Source organism: Pocillopora damicornis, chromosome 11 (genome assembly GCF_964200805.1).
Source record: "Pocillopora damicornis chromosome 11, jaPocDami1.2, whole genome shotgun sequence".
Lineage (NCBI taxonomy): Eukaryota > Metazoa > Cnidaria > Anthozoa > Scleractinia > Pocilloporidae > Pocillopora > Pocillopora damicornis.
Genome location: NC_142680.1, coordinates 9,693,298 through 9,717,039, shown reverse-complemented (window position 1 = coordinate 9,717,039; position 23,742 = coordinate 9,693,298). Strand labels below are relative to the sequence as shown.

At 39.3% G+C, this 23,742-nt stretch overlaps 2 protein-coding genes and 1 pseudogene across 3 annotated transcripts; 2 read left to right on the top strand and 1 right to left on the bottom strand.

Moving 5' to 3' along the window:
- Positions 1–3,368: 3,368 nt before the first annotated feature.
- On the bottom strand, positions 3,369–6,068 carry LOC149037382 (uncharacterized). The gene is made up of 4 exons (XM_089188442.1): positions 6,057–6,068; positions 5,776–5,856; positions 4,263–5,168; positions 3,369–4,136 (listed from the first exon to the last, which is right to left on the bottom strand). Exons 1-4 carry the CDS (start codon positions 6,066–6,068, stop codon positions 3,369–3,371), a joined length of 1,767 nt encoding a protein of 588 aa, XP_089044568.1.
- Positions 6,069–10,137: 4,069 nt separating this feature from the next.
- On the top strand, positions 10,138–17,616 carry LOC149037381 (uncharacterized; annotated as a pseudogene). The gene is made up of 7 exons (XR_016181381.1): positions 10,138–10,482; positions 11,160–11,278; positions 12,578–12,687; positions 13,266–13,294; positions 13,850–13,988; positions 14,745–14,950; positions 15,748–17,616. The product of XR_016181381.1 is annotated as an uncharacterized LOC149037381 (transcript).
- A 3,919-nt stretch (positions 17,617–21,535) lies between these two features.
- On the top strand, positions 21,536–23,309 carry LOC149037380 (melanocortin receptor 4-like). The gene has a single exon (XM_089186492.1). It carries the CDS (start codon positions 22,115–22,117, stop codon positions 23,060–23,062), a length of 948 nt encoding a protein of 315 aa, XP_089042618.1. The 5' UTR covers positions 21,536–22,114; the 3' UTR covers positions 23,063–23,309.
- The last annotated feature ends 433 nt before the right edge of the window (positions 23,310–23,742 follow it).

Here is a 23,742-nt window from a genome sequence, read left to right as displayed (position 1 = left end):
CTTAGACAACTATCTGTTAGGAGGGAAGTTTCGGATCGTACTTTCTGGTCAAACGTCTGCGCATGTGCGAATGTTGGATTGAATACGTAGCTTGCCTTTAGGCTATCTGTGATAACCGCTTCTATATAATGTACTTTTTAATAACTAGACTTCCTGACAACTTCAACCAAGAGGCGTTCTTTTCCAAAAACGGTATACGCATGCACAAATTGAACTTCAATTGTCATATCGGTGGACTGGAATGTACAATTTTGCGAATTTCGTCTTGTTCACAAAACGTGAGTACATTTTCTCTTTCTTTCACGCATAGAATATATACCATTTCTTTAACGCTTCGCGTCCAAAGCTTCATTACAAACTAAACAATACATAATTAGAATTAAACAGTTATATGGTCGCCAAATAACTATTCATGACAGGACGGAAAAACGCGTGGACTGTAAGTACCTACCGTTGTCCCATACAAAGCCTTAGAAAACTTTTCTAAGGCTTTGTATGGAACAACGGGAGGTACTTACAGTGCATGCATTATCCGTCCTGTCATGCTTGGGCGACCATTCGAGATTGGGGCCAGTAAAGATAAATTGGTGCAAATACATGACCAGCTTTTGATCATTTTTTGGAATGAGTGACCTGCTTAGCCCCACAATTATACGAAATAGTAGTAACATATCAAGCCGAAAAATTTTGACTTAAAGCCGTATGACAGACCGTACAAGGTTCTACTTTTAGCATACGCGGCCAACTGTACCACGGGCATTATCTTAGCCATTACGTAATGGAAGGGCGAGGGAGAAGGTAATGCGCAGACGCGATTGCGCGCGTAACTTGGATACCCTATTAGTGTGCGCCAGGAAACACTGGCAGATGACATTGAAGTGCGCATACTCGAGTGTCGAGCTTCAGTCTACCGTACCGCGGGCACACGATTGAGCATGTTATAAGAACAAAGGTTTGAAAGAACCGACGCGTATCCGATTTCCGAGCGCGAGATTCAAAAACTTCGTTAATGACCTGAATGTGACAAAATCTTTCTTTCTCGGGTTGGGCTTAGGGAGAAGGTGTCTAGAGCAACGGCAAACTTGCCGGGGGACGAAAGGGTAAATTTGTTACATGGAGAGCGGGCTGTCGGCTGTGTAAAGTTCTGAAGGATGGATAACAAAAGGCCCATTGTATTAAAAAATCCCAACCATAACAATAGGCAAAGTTTGATATGGCACGAGGGCTTCACGTGGGCTTCACGTGGGCTAGTGGATGTGAAGCCGCGTAAACAAATAATTTGCAACCCGCGTTTTGAGCGGAAATCAACCTGGTGAGGTTGAAGTTGAATAGTAATTCTCAGTATTTTGTAATTTCTAATCAACTCGCAAAGCAAGTGAACAATACCGGCAGAGCTAAAACTTTGTCAACGGTAGGAAATCGTTATGATTCAAGTTTGTGGAGAGAGGGTTTTGAGTGGGAAATGGGATGAAAAGAAAGCGACTGAGCGACCAAAAAAAACAAGAAGTAAAAGAAGTAAAGCGAGTCGAGAAAAACCCGTAACAAAGTTAGAGAGGAAACCAAAATAGGCAGAATACAGTTAAAGGAACGCGAAAGAGAACAAGAAAAGACACAAGTAAAAAGGCAAATATCTAGCGAAGAGCAATGCGAGAAGGAAATACAAAGACGCTCCTGAAAAGAGACTGAGAAGAGGTCACCAACAAAGAGAAGCGAACTACAAGGGATCCGAGAAAGACAAAGAGGTAAGTCGTGTCCTATCTGGGTTTTCTCTAACGCTAAGGCCCAGAAAAATTCAAACCTTTTTTATCAACCGTCGTTTGATACTAGCTTCAGTTTATAATTAAAATCACGCTTCAGTAAAACAATGACTTTGGCCTTCATCGCCTAAAAACCCTCGCGCCGGTTCATCGCTCGAATAACATTTCAAAGTGTTCGTATTCTTCAAGGTATTTATTGTCCTGTCGTTTGGAATGTTATATACAGTCGTGATGTTAATGGAAAAGAAGTTATCTTACGGATCTTGTTTTGCCTGAAAAGCTTTCAAATGATAGCAAACGGCGAGCGCAAGTTTTTATACCTTTTTCTCTGTTCGGTCAACTATCACAGGATTTACTCTATCCATTTAAAAAAATCGCACTTTCTCGAAGAAGTGTTGTTTTAGCCTAAGAACGAAGTGGTAGCCTTTCCCAAAATTGAAATAAAATGAGATTGAGTCAGCGATGTCCATGTTTACATTGAGTCTGACGCGGTAATTTGACTTTGACAATATGGTCATGTGAGAACCCGTCAATTAAATTGCGGACCGCAATGTGTGGTGCGAACAAACCCACGGGTAAAATGGAATTAGTTCTACTGCCGAATGAGTGAACTTCATTGTTCAGTCATGGTACTTTTCAGCGCTATGTTTTCATACTTTCTACTCGATTCGTACGAACCTCAGGAAATAATTTCAACTGTCCCACAAAACATCACAAATAAGAACCTGGAGTACTCATCAACAACCATAAGGAAGTGTTTGTTTCCATTATTCGTCGGGAGAGGGCCTTTGAAGTCGATGTTGATCCTCTCGAATGGCTGAGTGGCTTTGACAAGGGGAACCTTCTCTGGGCGATGAAACTGAGGTTTAAATTCACAACAAACAGGGCAACGGCTTGTCATCTTCTGAATCTCATCGAGGGAATAAGGTAAGTTCTTGGTTTGCATAAAGTGGTTTATTCTGATGACTCCTGGATGGCAGAGAGCCTCGTGAAGCTTGAAGAGGGAATCTTCGGTGGCCATGGCGCACGTAGCCTGGACAGTGTGTCAGCTGGGACGTTATCTCTACCAGGGCGATAGATGATATCAAAACTGAAGCAGGAGAGTTCAAGTCTCTGACGTAAGAACTTCTCGTTCTTTATCTTCCCTGTGTAATGCTTTTCAAACATGTAGGACACTGATTTCTGGTCAGTTTTCAGGATGAAGTGTCTTCCAGTAAGGAAGTATCTCCAATGTCTCTCCACTTCTATTATGGCCTGGGCTTCCCTCTCTATGGATGCATGCTTCAGCTCACTGCCTTGAAGGGTTCGTGAGAACAGGTCTTCCATTCTGATTGAGAGTGGCTGCTAGCGCTACTTCGGACGCATCTGTCTCGACCTCGGAGGAAAAGGTCTCGTCAATAGCGGTGACAACAGCATCTTCAATTGTCTTCTTGAGACTTTCAAAGGCTTCAACAGCTGGCGGAGGCGGAGGGAATGACTTGCAAGAGGCAATTGGCTTGATCCGATCCGATCCGAGAACCTTGGGATCCATTGGGAATAATAGGAGAATAATCCGAGACACCTGCTCATGGACCTCGAGTCGTGTTGAACGGGGAGTTCACACAGAGGTCGTTAACGATCAGGATCCGGCCGTATGGTACCCTCCTCAATGATGTATCCGAAGACGGGGAGACGCCGGGTTGAGAAAATACACTTTTCAGTGTTATAACAGAGGTTCTTGCGTTTAGCAGCTTCAAGAAAGTGTTCCATGTTAGTGTCAGGGTTCTCTTGGTCCTTGCCGCAAATAGTAACACTGTCAAGGTAAGGGAAGCTCGCCTCAAGATCATTCTCATCTACAAACTTCATCATCTCTCTCTGGAAACAGGCTACGCCATTGGTGACCCCGAAGGGCAGGCGGGTGAACTGATAGAGATTGCCTCGAGCTTCAAAGGCTGTGTAAGGCTTTTCTTCGTCCTTAAGTGGCACTTGATGATATGCACTTCGAAGATCAATAGTGCTGAAGTCTCTGTACTGGACGATCTTGTTTACCATGTCGCTTATTCTGGGCAAAGGGAAAGCATCTAGAAGTGTGAATCTGTTAATTGTTTGTGAGTAGTCGATCGCTAACCTCTTCTTGTGATTTTCATCCTTAGTCACAACGACCTGTGCCCACCATGGTGAAAGGCTTGGTTCTATGATGCCTTCTTTGAGTAATCTTTTCACTTCCTCATCAATAAAGACGGAATCCTCTTGGCTGTATCTTCGATACTTGGAGGCAATTGGATGGCAGTTTGCAGTTAGATTCGCAAACGGCTCTGGTGGATCTATATTCAGTTTACTTAAACCACAGACAGCCAAAGGTGGTTCAGATCCCCCGTAGTGGAAAGTGACGCTCGAATGCTGGGACCAGAAATCAAGATCAAGGATTAGGTCAGCACAAAGTCCAGGCTAGACGGACAGTTTGTAACCTGCATATTTACGTCCTTGGTAGGAGAGAGTGGCGACATAGGTACCAGTGATACTAACTGTACTGGATACTGATGTAGCCATGGACACTGTGCCAGATGAAGGATGAACGGTAAGAACTACCCTCTCCACCAACCTTGGATGAATGAAGCTTTCAGTGCTACCACTATCAAAGAGGGCTTTGACTTCCAATCCTTCAATGATAACAGTTCCTAGTGACTTTGAGAGGGATTCAAGGGCACCCACTGTGGCACGTGTAGGAGACCAGGCTGCAACTGAAACTTTACTCTCGCTTATCTTCCTTCCACAGCAAACTTTTGCAAAATGCCCCTTTTTCTGACAATTAGAATATACTGCATCACAGGCAGGGCATTTTGAACGAGGGTGGTTACTGTTTTCACAGAAGAAACAAGTAGAGGCATTTGATCCTACTGCAGCTAGTGTGCCGGGATCTGTCTGCTCCTGATCCACCGTAGCGGCGAGTGGAACTGCTGCATTGACAGATGAAGGAGGATTGGAGTAGGATTCGGAATTACGCACAGCCAACTCCAGAGAACGAGCTTGATCAAATATGGCCTTCAGATCTTGCGTATTATTCTCCAACAACCTCTGGGGGATCGAAGGTGACCGTAAACCAGTGATAAAAGCGTCCCGGATGCTTTCTTCGCGATATTTAGAGCCAGTTACACTTCGGAAGTTGCAACCCTTGCTAAGTGTTTTCAGAGCTTGAAGGAATTCATCCAGCGTTTCGTGAGGTTGTTGGTAAATCGTAGCAAGGATATGGCGGGCAAAGATTTCATTTTGAGGTTTCACAAAAAGTGCTTGTAATATTCCTACGGCTGCTCCATAGTCGGTGCAATCCTCGATGTGTTGAAAGATTGAGGGAGAGACGTAATTCGCCAATACCGAGAGCTTGTCAAGGTCTCTTTGTGGTAGGACAGCCACAAACTCATCGAACGTTAGTTGCTAATGAAGCCATGCTTTCGAAGTTCCGCCGCTGTTAGGATCCGTTTCTAGTCGCTCCGGACGGAGTGCTTTGTCCACTGAGAGTGGTGATTAAATTGTACTAAATAAAGACGACGTTTGCCTGGAGAATATTAGGCTTTAATCACCAAAACTCTTACTAACACAAAACATGGCGGCCAACTGTGACCAAGGGGATTGCAGGCTTATATAACAAAGTCAAACCACAGTACATGTACAACACAACGAATTATAATGAATTATAGTGAATTCGGCTGTCGTTCATTCAAAAAACACTTTTCTTGCACAGTTTGTTTTCTACCTTCTCATGTGAAAAAACTCGCGTGATTTTATGAGCTGAAGTTTTTTTTTATTTTTATGTTTTTTATTCGGCTGAAGTTCACTGAACATTTTCACTTCAAGATTCTGTATTAGAGACTTAGAAACTTCAGGCAAAGCTATTAAATTCGACTTGCCGAACTATTTTAGTTTGTAAACTATCGCAGATTGTGAACTCTAATGGTTTAACACTTTTGACAGCTTTTGTCTTGTACAGCCAATCAGATAATTTGAACCATTCTAACAGGGATTCTGATTGGCTTTGACTCACTATTGCACTGGCTGACTCAGCTGCAGTTTTTCTGGTATACTCCATAGCATCCTCTGCCCGCTGAAACTTGTTCAAAAAGTTCTGAAAAATACAGAGATTCATATCTGAGCTTGCAATGATCTTTTTCTCCAATACTATTTAATATTTTTGGAGCACTATTAACCCTTTACACCCTGACATCAGTATGACTATTCTCCATACTGGTCTCAATACATTTCTTTGTGTGCTGGCAGAGAGAATTTGTTTAGCAATCAAGAGGTTTTTCAGTTAATTACTATTACCTTTGTTCTCATAACCGTAATGTTTGATTCAGGGGTGATATTGAAGGGGGAAATTAAATGCTAGTCACTATCAGGAATTAAAGTGTTAAAGGAGGCAGGTCATTAAAAAAATTATAACTTTGATTCAAGCAAGTATTTGGATATGTGAGTGACATTTGATGTTTTCTCGTGTAACAGGATGATCAAGCTTAAGATGGCTTCAAAAAGGAGTGAACTTGACTGTAACAATCAGGTCACTACTTTTGAAACTTGAGCACTTGGTAAAAACACCTTGGCTTGCAATTCTGATGATTACAGTTTGCTGAGGTAATTGAAATGTCAGTTCCCGAGCAAGAACCATCCACAGGACCTGTACAATCAAAAGCTATGAGATAACTTTAGAAAAAATAGAACTATAAGTACGGTACCACCTAGTGACAAAAATTAATGATTTCCTGTAAGTATGAATGTTTGGGAGAATTTATAGTGGTAACTGACCCTTTTTTGCTAAAATGCATAGGATTTGATGATTGTGATGTATATCTCTTAGCTTTAAACTTTCAACTTTGTATTAATTGTAACTGTTTACCATAATTATTTCTTTCTACCTCAAGCCCTCAAAAGTTGAAGCAGGTTAGTTAATTACCTGACTTTCTTTGTTTGGAATTGTGTGACTACATAATTTTGCTGTGTAAGTTTCTACATTGTAACATGTAATATTATTATTTAAATTGCATTAAATACTCTTGCTCAAGCTTTCATTAATGCATGGTGTTTCTTAACAATACTTATACCCAAACTAAACGTCGATATAAGGAATTGGTCTCAAGATATGCGAGTTTTAAAGGGTGGGAAACTGGAAAAGCAAAGATTCCCCTTTAAGTAGGACTGAAATTAAAGTGGGCTCTGCTATTTTAATTCATGTTTTTATTTTAACCTGCATGAAAGTTAAATTAATTGGCATCCACATAATGCACAAAGCAAGAATATACATGACTTAGCTTAATAGGTTATAAAATTAAAATAAGAAAGTAGTGCAGACCATATCTTGTCTTTTATCCTTCTCTGAATATTTATTCAAATGACATAGTCACTATCAGTCCCTCTCACTCTCACTTTCCACTGAGCTTGTGGAAAGATGATAACCTCAGTACTTTTTTAAATGAAGAAAGGAAAGCCTGCCCTCTTACCACAGATAGTTCTTTTGTGCATCATCAGTGTATACCTAGTCTTATGGTGAAACAGAGAATTAACTCTGAAGTGTAAATTAAAGTGCTACTTAAACCCATGAATAACCCACAGGGCGTTAACCCTAATAAAGGGAAACAGGGAACCACACGAGGCAAAGAAAAAATCTTTTGACCTCGGTGGGAATCGAACCCACGACCTCCGGATTAGATCTACCGTTACTCTGCCGACTGAGCTACGAGGTCGCACAGAGAAAGTCGGGGACAATTTTAGGATGGTGAATCGCGGTGAAGAGAAAGTAAGGGTACATATGAATGTTGTGCCGCGTAGCACTGGGAACACAAATGGTGAAACAGAGAATTTACTCTGAAGTGTAAATTAAAGTGCTACTTAAACCCATGAATAACCCACAGGGCGTTAGCCCTAATAAAGGGAAACAGGGAACCACACGAGGCAAAGAAAAAATCTTTTGACCTCGGTGGGAATTAAATCATGGGTTTAAGTAGCACTTTAATTTACACTTCAGAGTTAATTCTCTGTTTCACCATTTGTGTTCCCAGTGCTACGCGGCACAACATTCATATATACCTAGTCTTATTTGTACATGAAGTTGATTGTTCTAGGTAGGCAAACCTAATAAATTAGTTGTGAAAATTTCTTTGTTTGACTCAATTTTACCTGACAAACCTAAACTGAATAAATGGAAACTTGAAATTTATTTCTTTTCCTTTTGAGGTGTGCATGAAAATTTTGAAGTCATGGTAGGCTTGAACTACAGGTTTCTAAGAAATCTGCATGTGTGTGTGTGTTTTCAACATATAAAACTGGTAAAAAGGTTGCTTAGCTTTTTCCATTAGTATACATCTCTTTATCTAAGAATCTTGTTTATTTGGTCTATGCTGAGTTCTAATTTTTCAAACAAAGTTTACATTCTTTTGAATATTCTTAAATCTCCCAGTATCAGATAATATTCATGTAATTAAAATAATTACATCAAATCTTGCAGATGTTTGGCACATATTTCCACTGACATTTCATCATGTGTAGGGATTGGTATTGGCTATAAAATTATAGTTAAATTAAATATTTGTAATAAAATATTGTGTCCTTCTTAAAACTAGTTTATCAGAATAAGAATGAGTTACCAGGCACAAGTATGGCTTTCACAATGAAAGTTTCCAGGTTTGAAAAAAGTCACTGCCTACTAAAGTCCTCAGTTCCTTTACCTTGACAGCCCAGCCTCATCAAAACATTGCCAATAGGAGCGATTAGTAAATTAACAATACAGAAAAGAGAGCCTATACCCACATACAACCTCCTCAATCCTGTTTTCTTACTATGGACATGACATTTCAAACATGGTGTATGTTTCTCTGACTAATTATTTTATAAAGGTGTTTACAAGCTGTGGAAAATGGTTGGGTTGAAATATAGTACAGCTACTTGCTAGTAGGTGGTCAAATGAAAACTTTTTATGTATCAATAAAATTTATTATTGTGTTTCATGTTAACACGTTGCAATAAATCTACCTTCCAGTAAATTCAACTATTTGCAAACATGAGAAAGTACCATCTAAAACTTTTCAACCCATTTAATATAGCTAATAACAACATCAGCTCAACTTTAAAACTAAACAGGAAACTTGATTGATGTTGGGAATTGATTACTGTGATGTAAAAATGAAATCCAGGTATTATCTCAAGTTTTCCACAAATGTCTTCATGATCGAATCCTAAGTCTCTCTTCGTCATGAAGTTTTAATCATGACATTTTAGCTCTAGCTTGTCATCTTTTAAAGCAAACTTTTGCAGCGCAAGAAACACGTAAGACAAATTTCGCTAGCTAGAGTTGCTAAGATCATGGGAAGTTGGCTTAAAGAAACCTACATTATAAGTAGTTACAGCAGAGGTTACCGAATCAAATAACAGAAAGAATCTCAAAAAGACGCCGTGTATTTCCAGCCAGAGGACGATCATGAAACAATAACAGCCAAAACAGGAAAAGTTTTAAGGTTCAACCACGAGTTGAAAATGACTTTTCTTTTTAATTTTTACGCGAGACAGAGGAGGTTGAAACGTTCGGGGAAAAATGATGGGGCAAGCAGTCATACCTGGCAACTTCAAGAGAAGGTATATGAGAATCCCATACGATTCTGGCGTCTTGATTTACTTATTTACTGTTATCACGTGTATGCTCTTCAATCGACTGTTGATGTCTAAACTCGAAGTAGTTTACCGTCGTTTCTTTCAATTTTGGCTCATTTTCCCAAACCAAAATTATCAAGCACGCTTAAATGAATATAATCTCCACTGATTCTGACATCGCACACTTCCTCTGAAGAAGAAAATATTCTCTATCTTCGAAAATTCGCTCATCACATCAGGAACTACAATGAAGGTCCTCAGCTGCTTTAAGATACCGCTGACTAGCATGCGTTTTTATTGTAAGTTGTGAGAACGTCGTCCCCAGGCTCCAGACTTCGCCAATTCTTCCCTTCCCCCCCCATTCCCCGAACTGGTCTCTTAATCCCATTGAAGAAACTCTTCTTCAGGTAGCGCTAAAGAGTTTTATTACAGTTTTTATGCCACCGATACCTTTTCCGATGCCTTCATTGTTTATTACAGCATTAAAAGATATATGTGCCATCAATACTTTTGAAAAATTGCTTAACATTTTATTTAGCGAAGTATACTGTTCATATTTCGGCTTTACAACGCTATTGTTTTCCGCAACTATAACTGATATGTCTCTATATGAAGTATTAAATTTGTTTCCCGCTGACCACTCATTTTTCAATCTTTTCTTCTTCCCCCTCTCGGAGAAGTTGCGAATGAAAATTCATTGATATTACAACGCACATTGTTGAAAAAAATGCGAGCTCCGCTTTTAGGCCTGCCTAAATCTTTATATTATTTATGGAGGATCGAAAAGACAGTCCACCGGAAGAAAATGCCAAACTCGACACAAATGAAATGTGTAGTGGGAAATCTTCGATTCCCCAGATAGAAAAAGATGATAACACCAGTTCTGGGCTTCAGTCTACGCAATCAGAACTGTACACAGAAAATGTTTCTTGCGATTTAGTGGAGCTCAGCAGTGATGATGAAGTTCAAATCATCGATGTGAAAAGAAAATCATGCGAGAAAAATCTGCAAGCAGATGATCAATGTTCTTCTGGAAGGACTAGTCCGAAAGATGCAACATGTTCGGTTTGTCTCAGTGAATATGATAACAAAGCATTCCTTGATAAGTGCTTTCGTATCCTTTTAACGAGTGAAATATAAGTTTAGATGCATGAATGAGCTTGAGGTAAAGATTCGATGAAAATAAATTGTTTTCTCTGAAATCCAGCAGCAAAGTGTAACAATCACCCAGATTCATGAGGGTTTCATATGTGCAAATTAGAAATCTACCCTCCTTGTATGTGTTGGTTAAACTGTGCAATGATATTGCTGTCATGGAATTTACGTGGGTTGAGGGGTAGGGTGTTTCATTTTGCGTATCTTTTATTTTGTTATTATATTTTTTATTCGTTTCTCCTGCAGTTTAAAACTTAAAAAAAATCTCTCCCTTTCATCTCAAAGGCAGGTCAGGCATGATTCAGATCTCTTCATGGTATAATTCAAATGCTTGCAATTTCTGCCTTTCATAGAGAACCTACGCAAGTTGTACACCTATTTGAGGTTAACCCTTTAACCCTGAGGAGTGACCAGCTTCTAATTTCTCCTCACAATGTCTCCCTGGAATCAAACATTGAGGTCACAAGAAGCAAGGAAATGATCACCGACTAAAAAAAGCTCTTGATTGTCAAACAAATTCTCCTTGTCAGCACCTCAAGAATTGTACAGAGAACAGTATAGAGAATGTGCATACTGATGTTAGAGTGTAATGGGTTGATGCTATAAGGTAATCTTGAACCTTAACCTATCTTGTAGATGCTTTCTGTTACTTCTGTATTTTACAATGGTCAGAAATAGCCAGGACCTGTCCCCTGTGCAAATCAAGCTTTACATCAATTATTCACAGTGTCAAATCTGTGAACAATTGCCAGCAGGTAATCATGATGTTCACTTTATAATTTAACCCTATAACCAAAAGCTTTTTATGCCTAATGTAATCTTCTCCTTTTGAACTGCCCTGAGAAAAACTTGTAGGCCAAAAGTAGGCAGACAGTTGGCCAGAGGTTGGCCAACAGTCGGCTCAGTATTGTCCTACAGGCTTTTGTCTGATCACCCAGTTGAGAGAAATCTTTAGAAGGACTGGTGTCAGTGATGGTGACTTGCACTGTGGCAACCTTTGCAAAAGATATCAGTCCTATTCTTGAATAGCCTCATCTGGACAATCAGAGATAACTGAATAAAAGGGGGTACATTTCTAAAGAAACTATGGTGCTGCATTGGTGGGAGATTATAACAGGGTAATTTAGTATTATTACCTGAGTTGATGACCTAATTTGGCCACCATAAAGAGTTTCAAGCATTAGCATTTCATCAGAGTGAAGATCGACGAAGGGCTAACGCATGAAATGTCAGCTTTGAAACATTTTATGGTGGCCAATTTAGATTATCAACTCAGTTGATAACACCAAATTACCTAGTATCAGTAAGATGTTTATTATACTTTTATTGTATATCAGTTTGGTTTAAAAGAATGATCTCAGGTACTTGGACTACAGCCAGCATCAAACTTAGTCAACACATAGTTTTTAAACTGATTTTTTTTAGGAATAACACTTTTGTTTGCACTGCACTATAAATCATTTAAAAAACTAGCCCCTTAAAGTGCATGTAAGCAAGATACAACATTATTTTGGGGGGGTTGGGAAGGGGCTAGTTTCACTTGAAAAGGACAGAAGGGTTGAAAAGATCAACGTGTCAACTTTGTTGTGGATTGTAGCTGATGAAAATCAAAAGCAAAACAGGCAAATTCAAAACTTTTGAATGTTTGATCATTGCCATATTTGATTCAAATTATGAGTAATCAGAGGGGTGCATAGAAAAAGCCTTGAGGGAGACATAGTGGGGCAATGTTATTTCATAAATGCAACTTTTGCCCTACAATGAAAATGTTCTCTCATTTTGAAAGTGGAGGTAAAGCTACTTGAAAGAGAATGGAACACTATATCTGTGGAAAAGCTATGATTACAAGGATGTGCCTGCACTCCTAAATTTTATTTCCAATTGACACATGTCTAAATTTCATTCAGCAATTGGTAACTTAAAGAAGCAGTGTTCATCTCTGAATTTCCAACTGTCTTGTCCACTTATTTTGATTACAGTTATCATGCCATGTACAGAAAAGTAACAATCTGTAGGTTTAAACCATTTCAAATAACTCTTTCTTTTGGTATCAGCACGTTCTCACCAAACCTGACTCTAATGTGCCAACAAACCAGTGGAATGTGACTGAACCTTGGGGGCAGCCAGCTAGACGACAGGCTCATGTGTATCCCCAACGGAGAAGGTACTCACTTGTATCTGTTTACATGTGCAGGCCTGTACCAAGATGTGAAATTAACACGCACCAATGACTAAGCTTTAAGTCAAGATAATGGCTTTCCCCACCTTTTTCTCCCTTTCCCCCTTTCCCCCCCCCCCTCCCCTCAGGAGTTATCAATGAGCAATTTTTCCTTGCAGTATCACTACATGGTCAAGCCTTGGTGCATTTGTGCATGCAAATGCATGCAGAGAATGACAGAAGATGAAATAAATACACGCATTTGGGTGTAGAGCACAGCACATGTAATTTTTTTCCTACGTACGTAACTGCATGCACTGGAAGCTCGTGTAGCCACAATTTACATACACCTGATGCTCATGGGGTCCTGTAGTACATGCGAGCGTTGCTGTATGTTAGAAATCTCTTAGGTACACACCAGTACAATGAATTAAGTGTTATACTTTTGTTCAACACAGGACCATCTACCGAAAAAACTTATGGGTGCAAGGAGTTACTCAGACAGGACGTCCTAGGCGGAAAGAAATTTATAAGTTTTGAGATTATCACGTAATAAAAAACTTGATGATATTCTTATTTCCAAGTTTTGGATGCAATATTCACAAACGAGAGTGTAAGGGATAGGGTATTAAAACAAGTGCATTTATTTATTAATTTCTATATAAAGTCAATACAATATCAAGCTCTTAACTTGTATTCATTGCCTGAATATTTTAGTCATATATAACAAAACAGGGGAAAGTGTTGAAGACATACTCTGATTGACTACTTAAACTCCAAATATCCCTCACTATTGACCTCCGAACGACACATGCGAAATTTGCGCCTGAAAGTGCTGCAATCGCTGCAGGAATAAATTGGTTAAATTCATATTGATGTGCTCAGTATATTGTGTCATTGTTCTAGTCTATACTAAAACAATTATACACCTCTATGTCGGTGGCTGGTGATAGATATTTGGTTTGCCTTTTTTGCTTGGTGAATATACAACCTCTGTGGGCAGTGGGGTTAGGGGTTCATGGAGGAAGGAATTCCAGAGGGTAGAGGGTAACATTGCACTTAGGGGGAAAAAGAAATATTATTGGTTTCTTCAGTCTACAAGACTTGATGTAAGCCTCCGCAGTAACATGTACCTGGGTGAGACTAAACTTGTTTTTTTTTCTCGTAGCACCAGAATTTTTCCGTTCCAATCCTGCTTCCACCCACCGACTGATTCCATGGCTTACAAGAGATTTAAGGGCGTTGTTGAATGACGTGGAGAATCATGTCAGTTTTGTTCTTCAGTTTATTTTGTCTCTGATCAACAAGTAAGTCATGTTTAGATGTGAATCACTCCATGATTGTGTTGTAAGCAATGCCGTTTGTATCAGAATTACGTCTTGCCATTTAGATAAATTTTCGACTGAAGATCGGAAGAACGTGTAATCCGAGATTGTATTGGTTTTGCTTTACTTCGCTCTGTTATTGGTCCAGAAAACTCGCGCCACTCTCTTAATTAACCAATCAAATGTAAAACTAAAACAAATCACCACTCGGTCGCCTGCGTTTTCCCGCGCTTTAGTCAGTTTGGTTGTTTTTACTTATACTGTAGGTCTCATTGGCTCTTAGAAGTATTTTCCTTTCTTCTGATTGGACATTGTCCTTACTTTGGTTCGAAAAGAGCTCTTTGACGCTTACTGCGGCGCAGAGAGAACTTATACCCCCTTGGCCAAAACAACGAAAAATCTCAGTTTAAGAATTAAACCTTTCTTCTTTTTCACTGCTACGAGAAAAGATAGAAGATAGCCAAAACTTTTATGTGGATAAAGGGGGTAAGTTTCTAAAGAAACTGTGGTGCTGCGTCGGTGGGTGAGTGTAACAGGGTAATTTAGTATTATCATTTGAGTTGAAAAAGTAAATTGGCCAACATAGAGTGTGAAAGCTATCGTTTCGAGCGTTAGCCCTTCGTCAGAGCGAACTTTGACAGGCTAACGCTTGAAACGTTATCAACTTAATTGATAACACCAAATTACCCTTTCATGTAGATAGGCTGAGTTTTTAAATCTGTACTATTACATTTTCAGGGTTGAGCTTAGTTCTGAAGAGTTTTCTCGCCAGCTGCAGCCTTTCCTATTTGACAAAACAGATCATTTTATCCACGAGTTTATAGGCTTTGCTCGTTCGCCATTTGATATGACTGCTTATGATGAGCGTGCGCAGTACAGCTGGCCAAGTGAGTCAGAGCAGGAACCCAGAGATACGCCGACTGTGTTTCACAGTCAAACTTCAGGTCTGAACCGTTTATAACCATTTTATATCGGAATTAAAGGAATTAAAGCCGTTGTATATGCAACGTTATTAGACCTAACCCTCCCTTGTTCGCTTTGTGGATTGTGTTGGCCGATGAGTTTACGTTGGCGTGGTGTATAATAGTAAAGCAACGGATTTTTCGTAGGATAATCCAAGGCAAACCTCTTCGAAGCGTCGCATGACTAGTGTTTTCATAAAAAGCCATGTTACAGTTGTGTACTTAGTCGCCAAGCCTTTGATTTGAAGCGAGGCTGAAGGTGACTATGCTGTGATAGAGACCAGCATCTAGTTAGCATGATAATAAAGACCAACAAAGTAATTTATATTTGAAAAGCAGTAACGTTTGTATCAAACCAAGGTCAATCAGTCTTAGCTTCACTCCTGTTCAAAGGCTTGGCAACCAAGCAGGCAACTGTAAAATGGATTATACACGCTTTAATGGGAAAAGAGGAGAGTAGTATAAGGAAAATAGTTGGGCAACGTTTACATGTGAATTTCCGTGGTGTAACACTCCAAAGCGTCTCATTAAGGTAGAATTCTCAAAACTGCTCAATGTTGGCATGTAATAATATTATTAGAAATTGTTAGTGCCTATAACGCGAAATTTTTCTTAACATTTCGGCCGGGTAATGACAGCTTCAAATCCTCAACTTGGTTGGGGAAAAATTAAAAAAAAAATCGAGAAGGGAAAAGGAAGAACTTGAATCGGTTAAAAATAATTAATTTTTGAGGTATTCAACACAATATTAATGTCTAGCGGTCCCCTTTCTACATCAGGCGGGCATACACCTGTTCCAGGCCCCTCTGGCGAAACTCTGTGGCAAACAGACTGGAACAGAGATTCTCCAGCGCGGCAAACTGTAAACAACAGGTGGTCTCCAAGCTCATCACCAGGCACATCCGGACTAAATGGTCGAGCTGGTTTGGAAAGGACTGTGACCATCTCTTCATCGAACTCATCAGTTAGTCCGCAAACAACTCTAGTAGACATTGAACCCACGACAAATTATCAAGCGTCCAATGCGTCATCCGACTCTATAGGGCGTAGTAAGAGAAAGAGGTCTTCCAAGGAAACTGTTGGAGAGAAGACACAAGTGGAAACGGAGAACAAGCATCAATACCATCACTATCACCGTAATTCACACAAACACAAACATAAAAGGAAAGAGTCTAAAAGATCGAGCGAGAAATGAGACAGAGGCAAACTTTGTGGAGATACTAATCATGTTGATAATGGTTTAGGCCCGTCTTCTTCTACAAATCTTTCTATTGTTTCTTCAGAATTTTGTTCATCTCCACAGGAGTTTATTGTAATCAGTAGGGATACCTCTACCTCTCCGGTATCTTCCATTGTTCGGCCAGGACCTTCGTGCAACGATGCAACGCAATTTCAACGAAGGAAGGAAGGGTCTGGATCGCGGTCAAAATCTGGATTACGACTGCTGTCTAAAGGAAGGGAGTTTTTCAAGAAGACAAACCTTCGCGAAGTTACTCTGTTAATGCTAAAACGCGCTCAAGGGATCGTTCACTTTCGGTTGAAGAGCGTGCGATTGAAGAACATCGTCGATGGCGATCAAACTCTAGGGAAAGACGGTTGAGAGATGATAGTCAACGTTTATCTCCGTCAAGAAAATCTGGCAAGCACAGTCAAGAAAAGATAGGAAAGTCCTCTTTAAGTCCATCCCAGACTCACTGCAAAAGTAAAACGCGCGGCGAGAAAAATTGACAGTAGACGAACAAAGGAGTATGGTCGATCTCGTTCAAGATCGGGGTCTTACTCTCGAAACTCCAGATCACGACACTCACGATCACAGAAATTACGGACAAGGGACTCACGATCACGCAGATCACGATCAAGATCGCGAGGTTCGCAGTCACAGAAATCCTGATCATCGCGAAATTCACATTCCCAGTCACGAAACTTTCGAAACTTACGGTCTAATTCACAATCAAGATACTTCTCATGAGCTTGCACGCCTCTGTCATCGCAAACGCACCATAGCGTTTCCCGTTCGCGCAGTTCTTCTATATCGACAGCGAACTCTGAATCCAAAGTAAGGGAGTCAGTGTCGCACAGTAATGACGCTATTAAGAGGGAAATTGAAGATTTGGAAAGTCGCATAGTGGCTGACAAGAAGCGGCTTCTAAGGCTTTTAATGAAAAAGGAACAGGCGGAAACCGCTTAATTATGACAACAAACTAAAGATTAGTGACAAATTGTAGCGAACTGTTGGTTTATCAAGTTATCTTTAAATTTGTTAGTGCCTACCGAGACGAAATTCATGTAATTATGGAATAGTAAAAAAGTTATTTTTATATATATGTCAATCAGGCATTGTGGAGAATTGCAAAATTTAATTTTTGTGCGAAACCAATTTGGTATCAGGGATCTTTGGCGAGAATTGAAGCTTTTACCATCTTCCTCTATGACACATGAAATGAAGTCCAGATCAGAATAGCTTATCCGAATTTATTAGTAATAGAGTGACCAAGAAGGCATTTCTTTTTTCAACATAAGTACATTTTACACTAGAAATCTGATAAGGAGAAAGGAAAATTCCTTAGATTCGCTCTTTCATATAAAAACAAGTTGTTAGAGTCAAAATGGTGAGAGTTTTAGTAGAGAGTAAAAAAGAAGGGATAACTGAGATTCTGAACGTGGAATGGATGAAAACGATCGAACTTGGGAGTACATCGTTAACCGCTGTATTGACTCTGGTCGTTTATAGCAGACGAATGACGCTTTTTAGGACACTGTTTTGTTAGGAGGAAAGTTTCGGATCGTACGCTTCTGAATCAGATCGCACGAAGCAGTTTTTACTCCGCCAACCATAGGTTAAACGTCAGCGCATGTGCGAATGTTTTACTGATTTAAGTGGCTTGCTTTCAGGCTCTCAGTACCAGGTTGTCTCACAAGAGTCAACCACAACCACGCAATCTTGACAACTAAGCAAATAAATTTTTTATTTCTACCACAATTGCAAATATTTGATTGGTAACAGTGTGGTGGAGAACGTGATTGGTAGTGTGAGGTATCTGACCGTTAGTTAAGGTCAAATCTTCCTTCACTCCAGAATGTTTGGCCTCTTTAGCCTGCTAAGAGACAATGCCTCCCCCCCCCCCCCTTCATACCTTGTAAACATCAAATTTGCATGATAGAAAATGGCATATCCAACTGTCCATGTTGTGACATTAACACTGGATGAAAAAGACAGAGACATTTGGTCAAAATACATACGACACATTTCTTTCAGTTCTGCAACTGAGCAGAATTGGTCTCTATTCTAGTAAAAAGCCCTCAGCCAGTTTCTCAGATACTCGCCTATCTTGCTAAGATAGATGTTGCAATGGCTTGATTGCCAATAAGCCTAACTGGTAACTTGTTATACCTGTTAGCTTCTACTAATATGTTCAAAAACTAACACAAGTTTTTCATTTAAAGGGATTCAGTCGACTGGAACTACCAAGGAGATAGAGAAAGATGTTTTTTCGTCTTGTTACGAGCGCTCCAATGCTCTAACCACTGAGCCACAGAGACTCCACGGTGAGCGAGGTCTATTCCGAAGTTCATATGACACGCGCCTGCATACTGCTAGGATTCAGATATGTCGATAGCGTAATGTTTGTAGATAGAAATAAGAGAGATGGTAAGTTTTGAGCTCGGTAAAGAAAAAGAGAAAGTTGTTTTTTCGTCTTGTCACGAGCGTGGGACAAAGAAAAAATTCTGAGACGAAATTGAGAATCACGACTGAAAGTAAAAAAGTATACATTACTTCAGCTACATCTCTAGCATGATTATGATGTGCATCATAGTTGCCATAACACCAACACCTCAGTGCCTTTTTGAAAGCTTCTTTAAACTGCGGAATCATAATCCAATAGATGATTGGATTTAACAGACTACTATGGAAGTTCAAACACAATGCTTTTCTAGGTGCTACATGGGGAGCATGATCTCCAGCAATGGCTACATTAGAAACTATGGATGGAGGACCCCATGTAGTTAACAGCGAGCAAACCACCTTGAAACAAGTCTTCAAAGTTTGATATCGGTACGATAGATCATTGGTGTACCGACACCATTTTGCTCGTCATTTGTTTTGATATTGTTTGTGCTTTCTTTCACTTTTTGGCAATTTTTCCAGTAGGAGTAAGATATCGCGCGTGCCGTCAAACCTCGATTGAAAAAACGACGAAATTGTATGGCAATCATTGAGAAAAGTCAAGAGTCAGTGTGCTTGTTACCATGCCAGTATCCTACTTTTATTGCTCTTCGGTTCTACAGTAGTAATTTTCCTCTCACTGGTCATCGACCTTCATTGCTCTTGGTATGTATCATTACCGCTGAAATTCTTGCATGGGACTGATTTGAATGATCGATGCCACATGAACAACAATTGAATACCGTTTTGAAGGCATCTCTAAACTGCGGATTCATGATCCCATAGATGATTGGATTAACCAGGCTCCCGGAGAAAATAAAATACGGAGCTACCTTATGCACCTCAGCAGGTGGATAATCTCCAACAGCGGTTAAAAGAGCGCCTAAGCATGGAGGAGCCAAGGTAATTAAAAAGAAACAAACCACTGTGAAACAACTCTTCAAAACTTTAATGTCGGTATGATGAAGCCTGGGAGTACCAACCTTATTTTGTGTGACATTGGTGTTAACGTTATCAGAACTTTTTTCTCACTTGCCTGTAAATTTCCCAATAGCAATAAAATATCGCAGATGTTAACATGACCCAGGTCCCTCCAGTAGTTGCTAGGACATAAGATAAGTCAAAGCTGCAAAGAAGGGAACTCGAGTCGAACTACAGCTTTCCCAATCCGTACAACGGAGGCGTGGCGATTATGAGAGAACACAGCCAGACGAGACCACAGTACAACCAAGCTACTCTTTCTGGGGAAGAACTTGATATACAAGGCTCGATGGACGACTTTTATGTGTCTGTTCATGACAATTGAGGCGATATTTAACATAGAGGCCACACCCATAGTAAGTCGTGATGTTGCGGTGACATGACACCATTCCTGGGTCAAATTTCAAGTTACGGTGTAAAGGGTCACCGTAAAGATTTCAGTCAGTGAAAGATTGTGAAAGGTGGTGGTTCGCCTCTCATAGTATTTATTCATAACGTAAACTACCAGCACATTACCAAATATGGCGGTGAGGCAAATCAGGATCGCAATTGCTACCTCCATAACAATTTCTGCCCTCGAGCGGCCAAGAGGATCTGGGAAAGTTGCTTGGGACATCCTAGTCTGTAACAAATGAAGAATGTATCCATAGGACAATTTGAATTGCGAAAGATGCTATAGATAAGGTTAATCCGTTTGAAGCAATGATGAAATGTAATATGCAAGGACTTCGTTAAAGAATGAAGATATCCAACCCATCAAACTTCTTCCTCTTAAAAAAAAAAAAAGAGGAAATAAACTTATATAAAATCAAATTTCTAAGAGTCTGTTCTAATTTCAAAGAATAACTAATTTTCTTTTTTAACCCGTGGAGGCAGAAATATCAAGGTATCTATCAAGCTCCGGTTGAAACCTGGTCAAGAGTTTTTCCAAATTGTGTTTTTGTTGCTTCGACTGACTTTCGGAACACTATAATGCAAGAAAGCCAATATGCTTGAATTATTTCATCCTTTCTTTCAAGCTGATTCAATACTTATTTCCTGATGAACAATGAGTTCAGTAATTGCAAGAAAATTACAAAGAATTAACCTATTTAAAGAGTTACCCTAACTCTACATCATTCTATGATCGTGGGTAAACGGTCTTATTCGTTTTCTCGACCAAATGAATTATTCTGAAGCAAAAACTGGAAATCGTTCAACCTTTGTCGGTACTTTAATTGCCTGTTTAATATGAGAAAGCTTTCAAGACTTAATACTAAAAAAACTCAATATTCTAGGTAACCGCTGGCAAATAAATCTCGTAATTCATTTCCTTAAGAAATCATCATCTTTTACAGTGGAAATGAAAGATATCTTTGTCGTATTTCGATACCTTTGATTGGAGCGGTACGAAAAGTTGAAAACCTATAATGAGTCAAGAGAGCTTGAGGATGAGTGTCCTAAAACCAGCACAAAAGGAAATACCATGGTCGCTTTTCGAAGCAAATGACGAGATTTATTACCACCGGTTATCTATAATATTGAATTTTCCGTTAAAACTCTAAAAAACTTTCTCACATTAAGTAGGCAATTAAAGTGATGGCAGAAGAGAAATAATTACTCAGGTTATTGTTGCATAGAGATACATTTGATTGGGACAATGAAGGAGACTGCCTAATTATGATCATAGCATTGTGAAAAAGGTTTCTTTTTCCGTTTGCTTTTCTGGAAACTACTAAACTCACAGTTCAGACCAGGAAATAATTATGAAATCATTATGAGAGAAACAATTAAACAAGTTAAGGATAATGACTTTCTTGTGTTCTTGTGCTACGTTATGAATTATCATACTTGAGCGCCTCTTATACACGAATATCTTATCAGTCATTCCTTTTTCCCTGCGAAAGGTTCAAGATTGTGGCATGGGTGGCCGGTAAGGACAATAATCTTGATTCTCCAGCCTCACTGAGTTACTACAACGTGAGTATTTGAGAATATGTGTACTATATATGATTTAGCGAGAGACTACGGAGAAAACTATTAAAATAATCCGAGAGAAGCGATTTCACGTCGCCAGCTTAAAATGTTATTTTCTATTTCTTGAGACTGAGAATGGTTCAATACTCAACTGCACACAAATGGTGTTTTAAACATACTTCATCACTTCATCTAGGAATTAAAATTCATCTGGACTAAATACGGACAATTTTTAGCGCTATCAAGTTGCTATTAGACAGATATCAGTAAGATCACACCGCTTTTTTATGTCCACAAGAGACACAAGAAAGAATTTTGAGGGAACATTTTCATTTCTTTTTGACACCTCATACAGTTTGTTTGCGTATTTTTAAATATGTTTTATTATATAAAAATAATGAAACCTGTTATGGAAATCTTTATGAAATTATTCCTTTAAAAATTAAAGTTTCAGTGATCGTGGGCGGACGAGTGCTTCACAGATGAACTACACGCGGTTTTAATCACAGAAATCCTGTTAGAAATTCGAAACGACTGCAGAACTGATGATTGCAGCAACAAATTTAACGGTAGTTGGAACGCAGACGAAAACTTTTCAAGAACTGGCATGTTCCCCTCTTTTGGTTGGTGAATTACAAAAACAATCTTTTTGTTTCGCAGTTGTCAATATTCTCCTTTCCATAACTGCATTTCTTGGAAATTTTCTTATCCTTGTTGCCCTTCACAAGGAATCTTCACTTCATCCGCCGTCCAAATTTTTGTATCGTTGTCTTGCAACAACTGACCTTTTGGTTGGACTTCTTAGCCAGCCTCTTTCTGCTATTTACTATATGACGTTAGTTTACGAAGACTGGAGTCTTTGTCGATACGCATGGGACACTGGGTACGTAACAGGCTATATATTATGTGGAGCGTCTTTGTTGACGATTATGGCCATAAGCGTGGACAGACTTCTCGCCTTGTTATTGGGGCTAAGATACAAACAAATTGTAACTTTGAGGCGCACATATATCATTGTAGCTACTTTTTGGGTTATACCTGGTGTTGCTGCTTTTTGCTATTTTCTGGATCCCCAGATTTCATTTTGGTGTAGCGTTATAGTTCTGCCGCCCTGCTTATTAATTTCAGTCGCCTCGTACGTTAAGATTTTCCGCGTTCTTCGTCGACATCACGCTCAGGTTGGAGATCATCTTCAACAAAAAACGAGGCAACCAAACGTACTGAACTTGGTGCGATTTAAAAAGGGAGTGTACAGTGCACTGTGGGTTCAGTTAGCCTTGGTTGTTTGTTTCCTACCATATAGTGTAATACAAATTAATATAGTTTACAGCAAAACACATTCATCCCATTCTTACGTTACTTTTGGAATAGTTTCGTCTTTAGTGTTCTTTAACTCATCTCTAAACCCATTTCTTTACTGCTGGAAGATTAGAGAAGTAAGAGAAGCAGTAAAGCAGACAATCAGACAAGCATTTTGCTGTCCATGGGGTTAAATTGTTCTCGAGGTAAAATCATATTTGTATATATAAAGCTGACCCGTTAAGACTCGTTTGTTATCAATAAATGCTCGCCAGGTATCGTTTTGAATAGGAAGAAACGGGAAGCTCGTTATATAAACCAAACTGTTGCGATGGATCGTATATTCCTGATATCAGATCTTCGCCAACAAAACAGTAGATTAAGAAAATAGAACGACAGTCACAATCAAATTTCTTTTTTTTTTTTAATTTTAATTTTAATTTTAATGTAAATGGTCGTTTTAAATCCAGTATGCCGCCAGTGTATACGTATTGTATATCAAAAGTTTATATATATTGTATAATTGTCGAAAGTGGTTTTGAAGTTCTGTCTTTCACTTTCACTTCAAGTCGTCTTACATAGCCTTGTTCGTATGTATATAAAACCGTTTTCAAAAACGTTGCCGTTTAGTGATAAATATAAAATATACACGCTTGTCCTTTTTCTATTTAAACGTTGCTAACAACTTGATGAGGTCCTTAAAGCAGAGAGATACGAAGAAATGAGATGGTGCTTAAAGTGCTTTAAGAAGTGTAAATTATACGGAGGCCAAAGACATTATGGACATCACTGAAGTGGAGATATCACTCCGTTCTTGCAGGAGCAGATTATCAATAACAAAATAGATTCGAATTTGAAAACATATTATTGACGA

Excerpts from the sequence above, each read along its gene's own strand:
- LOC149037380 (XM_089186492.1), top strand. The coding sequence starts at position 22,115 with ATGATTGCAGCAACAAATTTAACGGTAGTTGGAACGCAGACGAAAACT.
- LOC149037382 (XM_089188442.1), bottom strand. Across the intron at positions 5,169-5,775 it reads CTGAGTCAGCCAGTGCAATA|CAACTAACGTTCGATGAGTT; the intron begins GTGAGTCAAAGC and ends TGGCTTCATTAG. Across the intron at positions 4,137-4,262 it reads CTACATCAGTATCCAGTACA|CATTCGAGCGTCACTTTCCA; the intron begins GTTAGTATCACT and ends TTCTGGTCCCAG.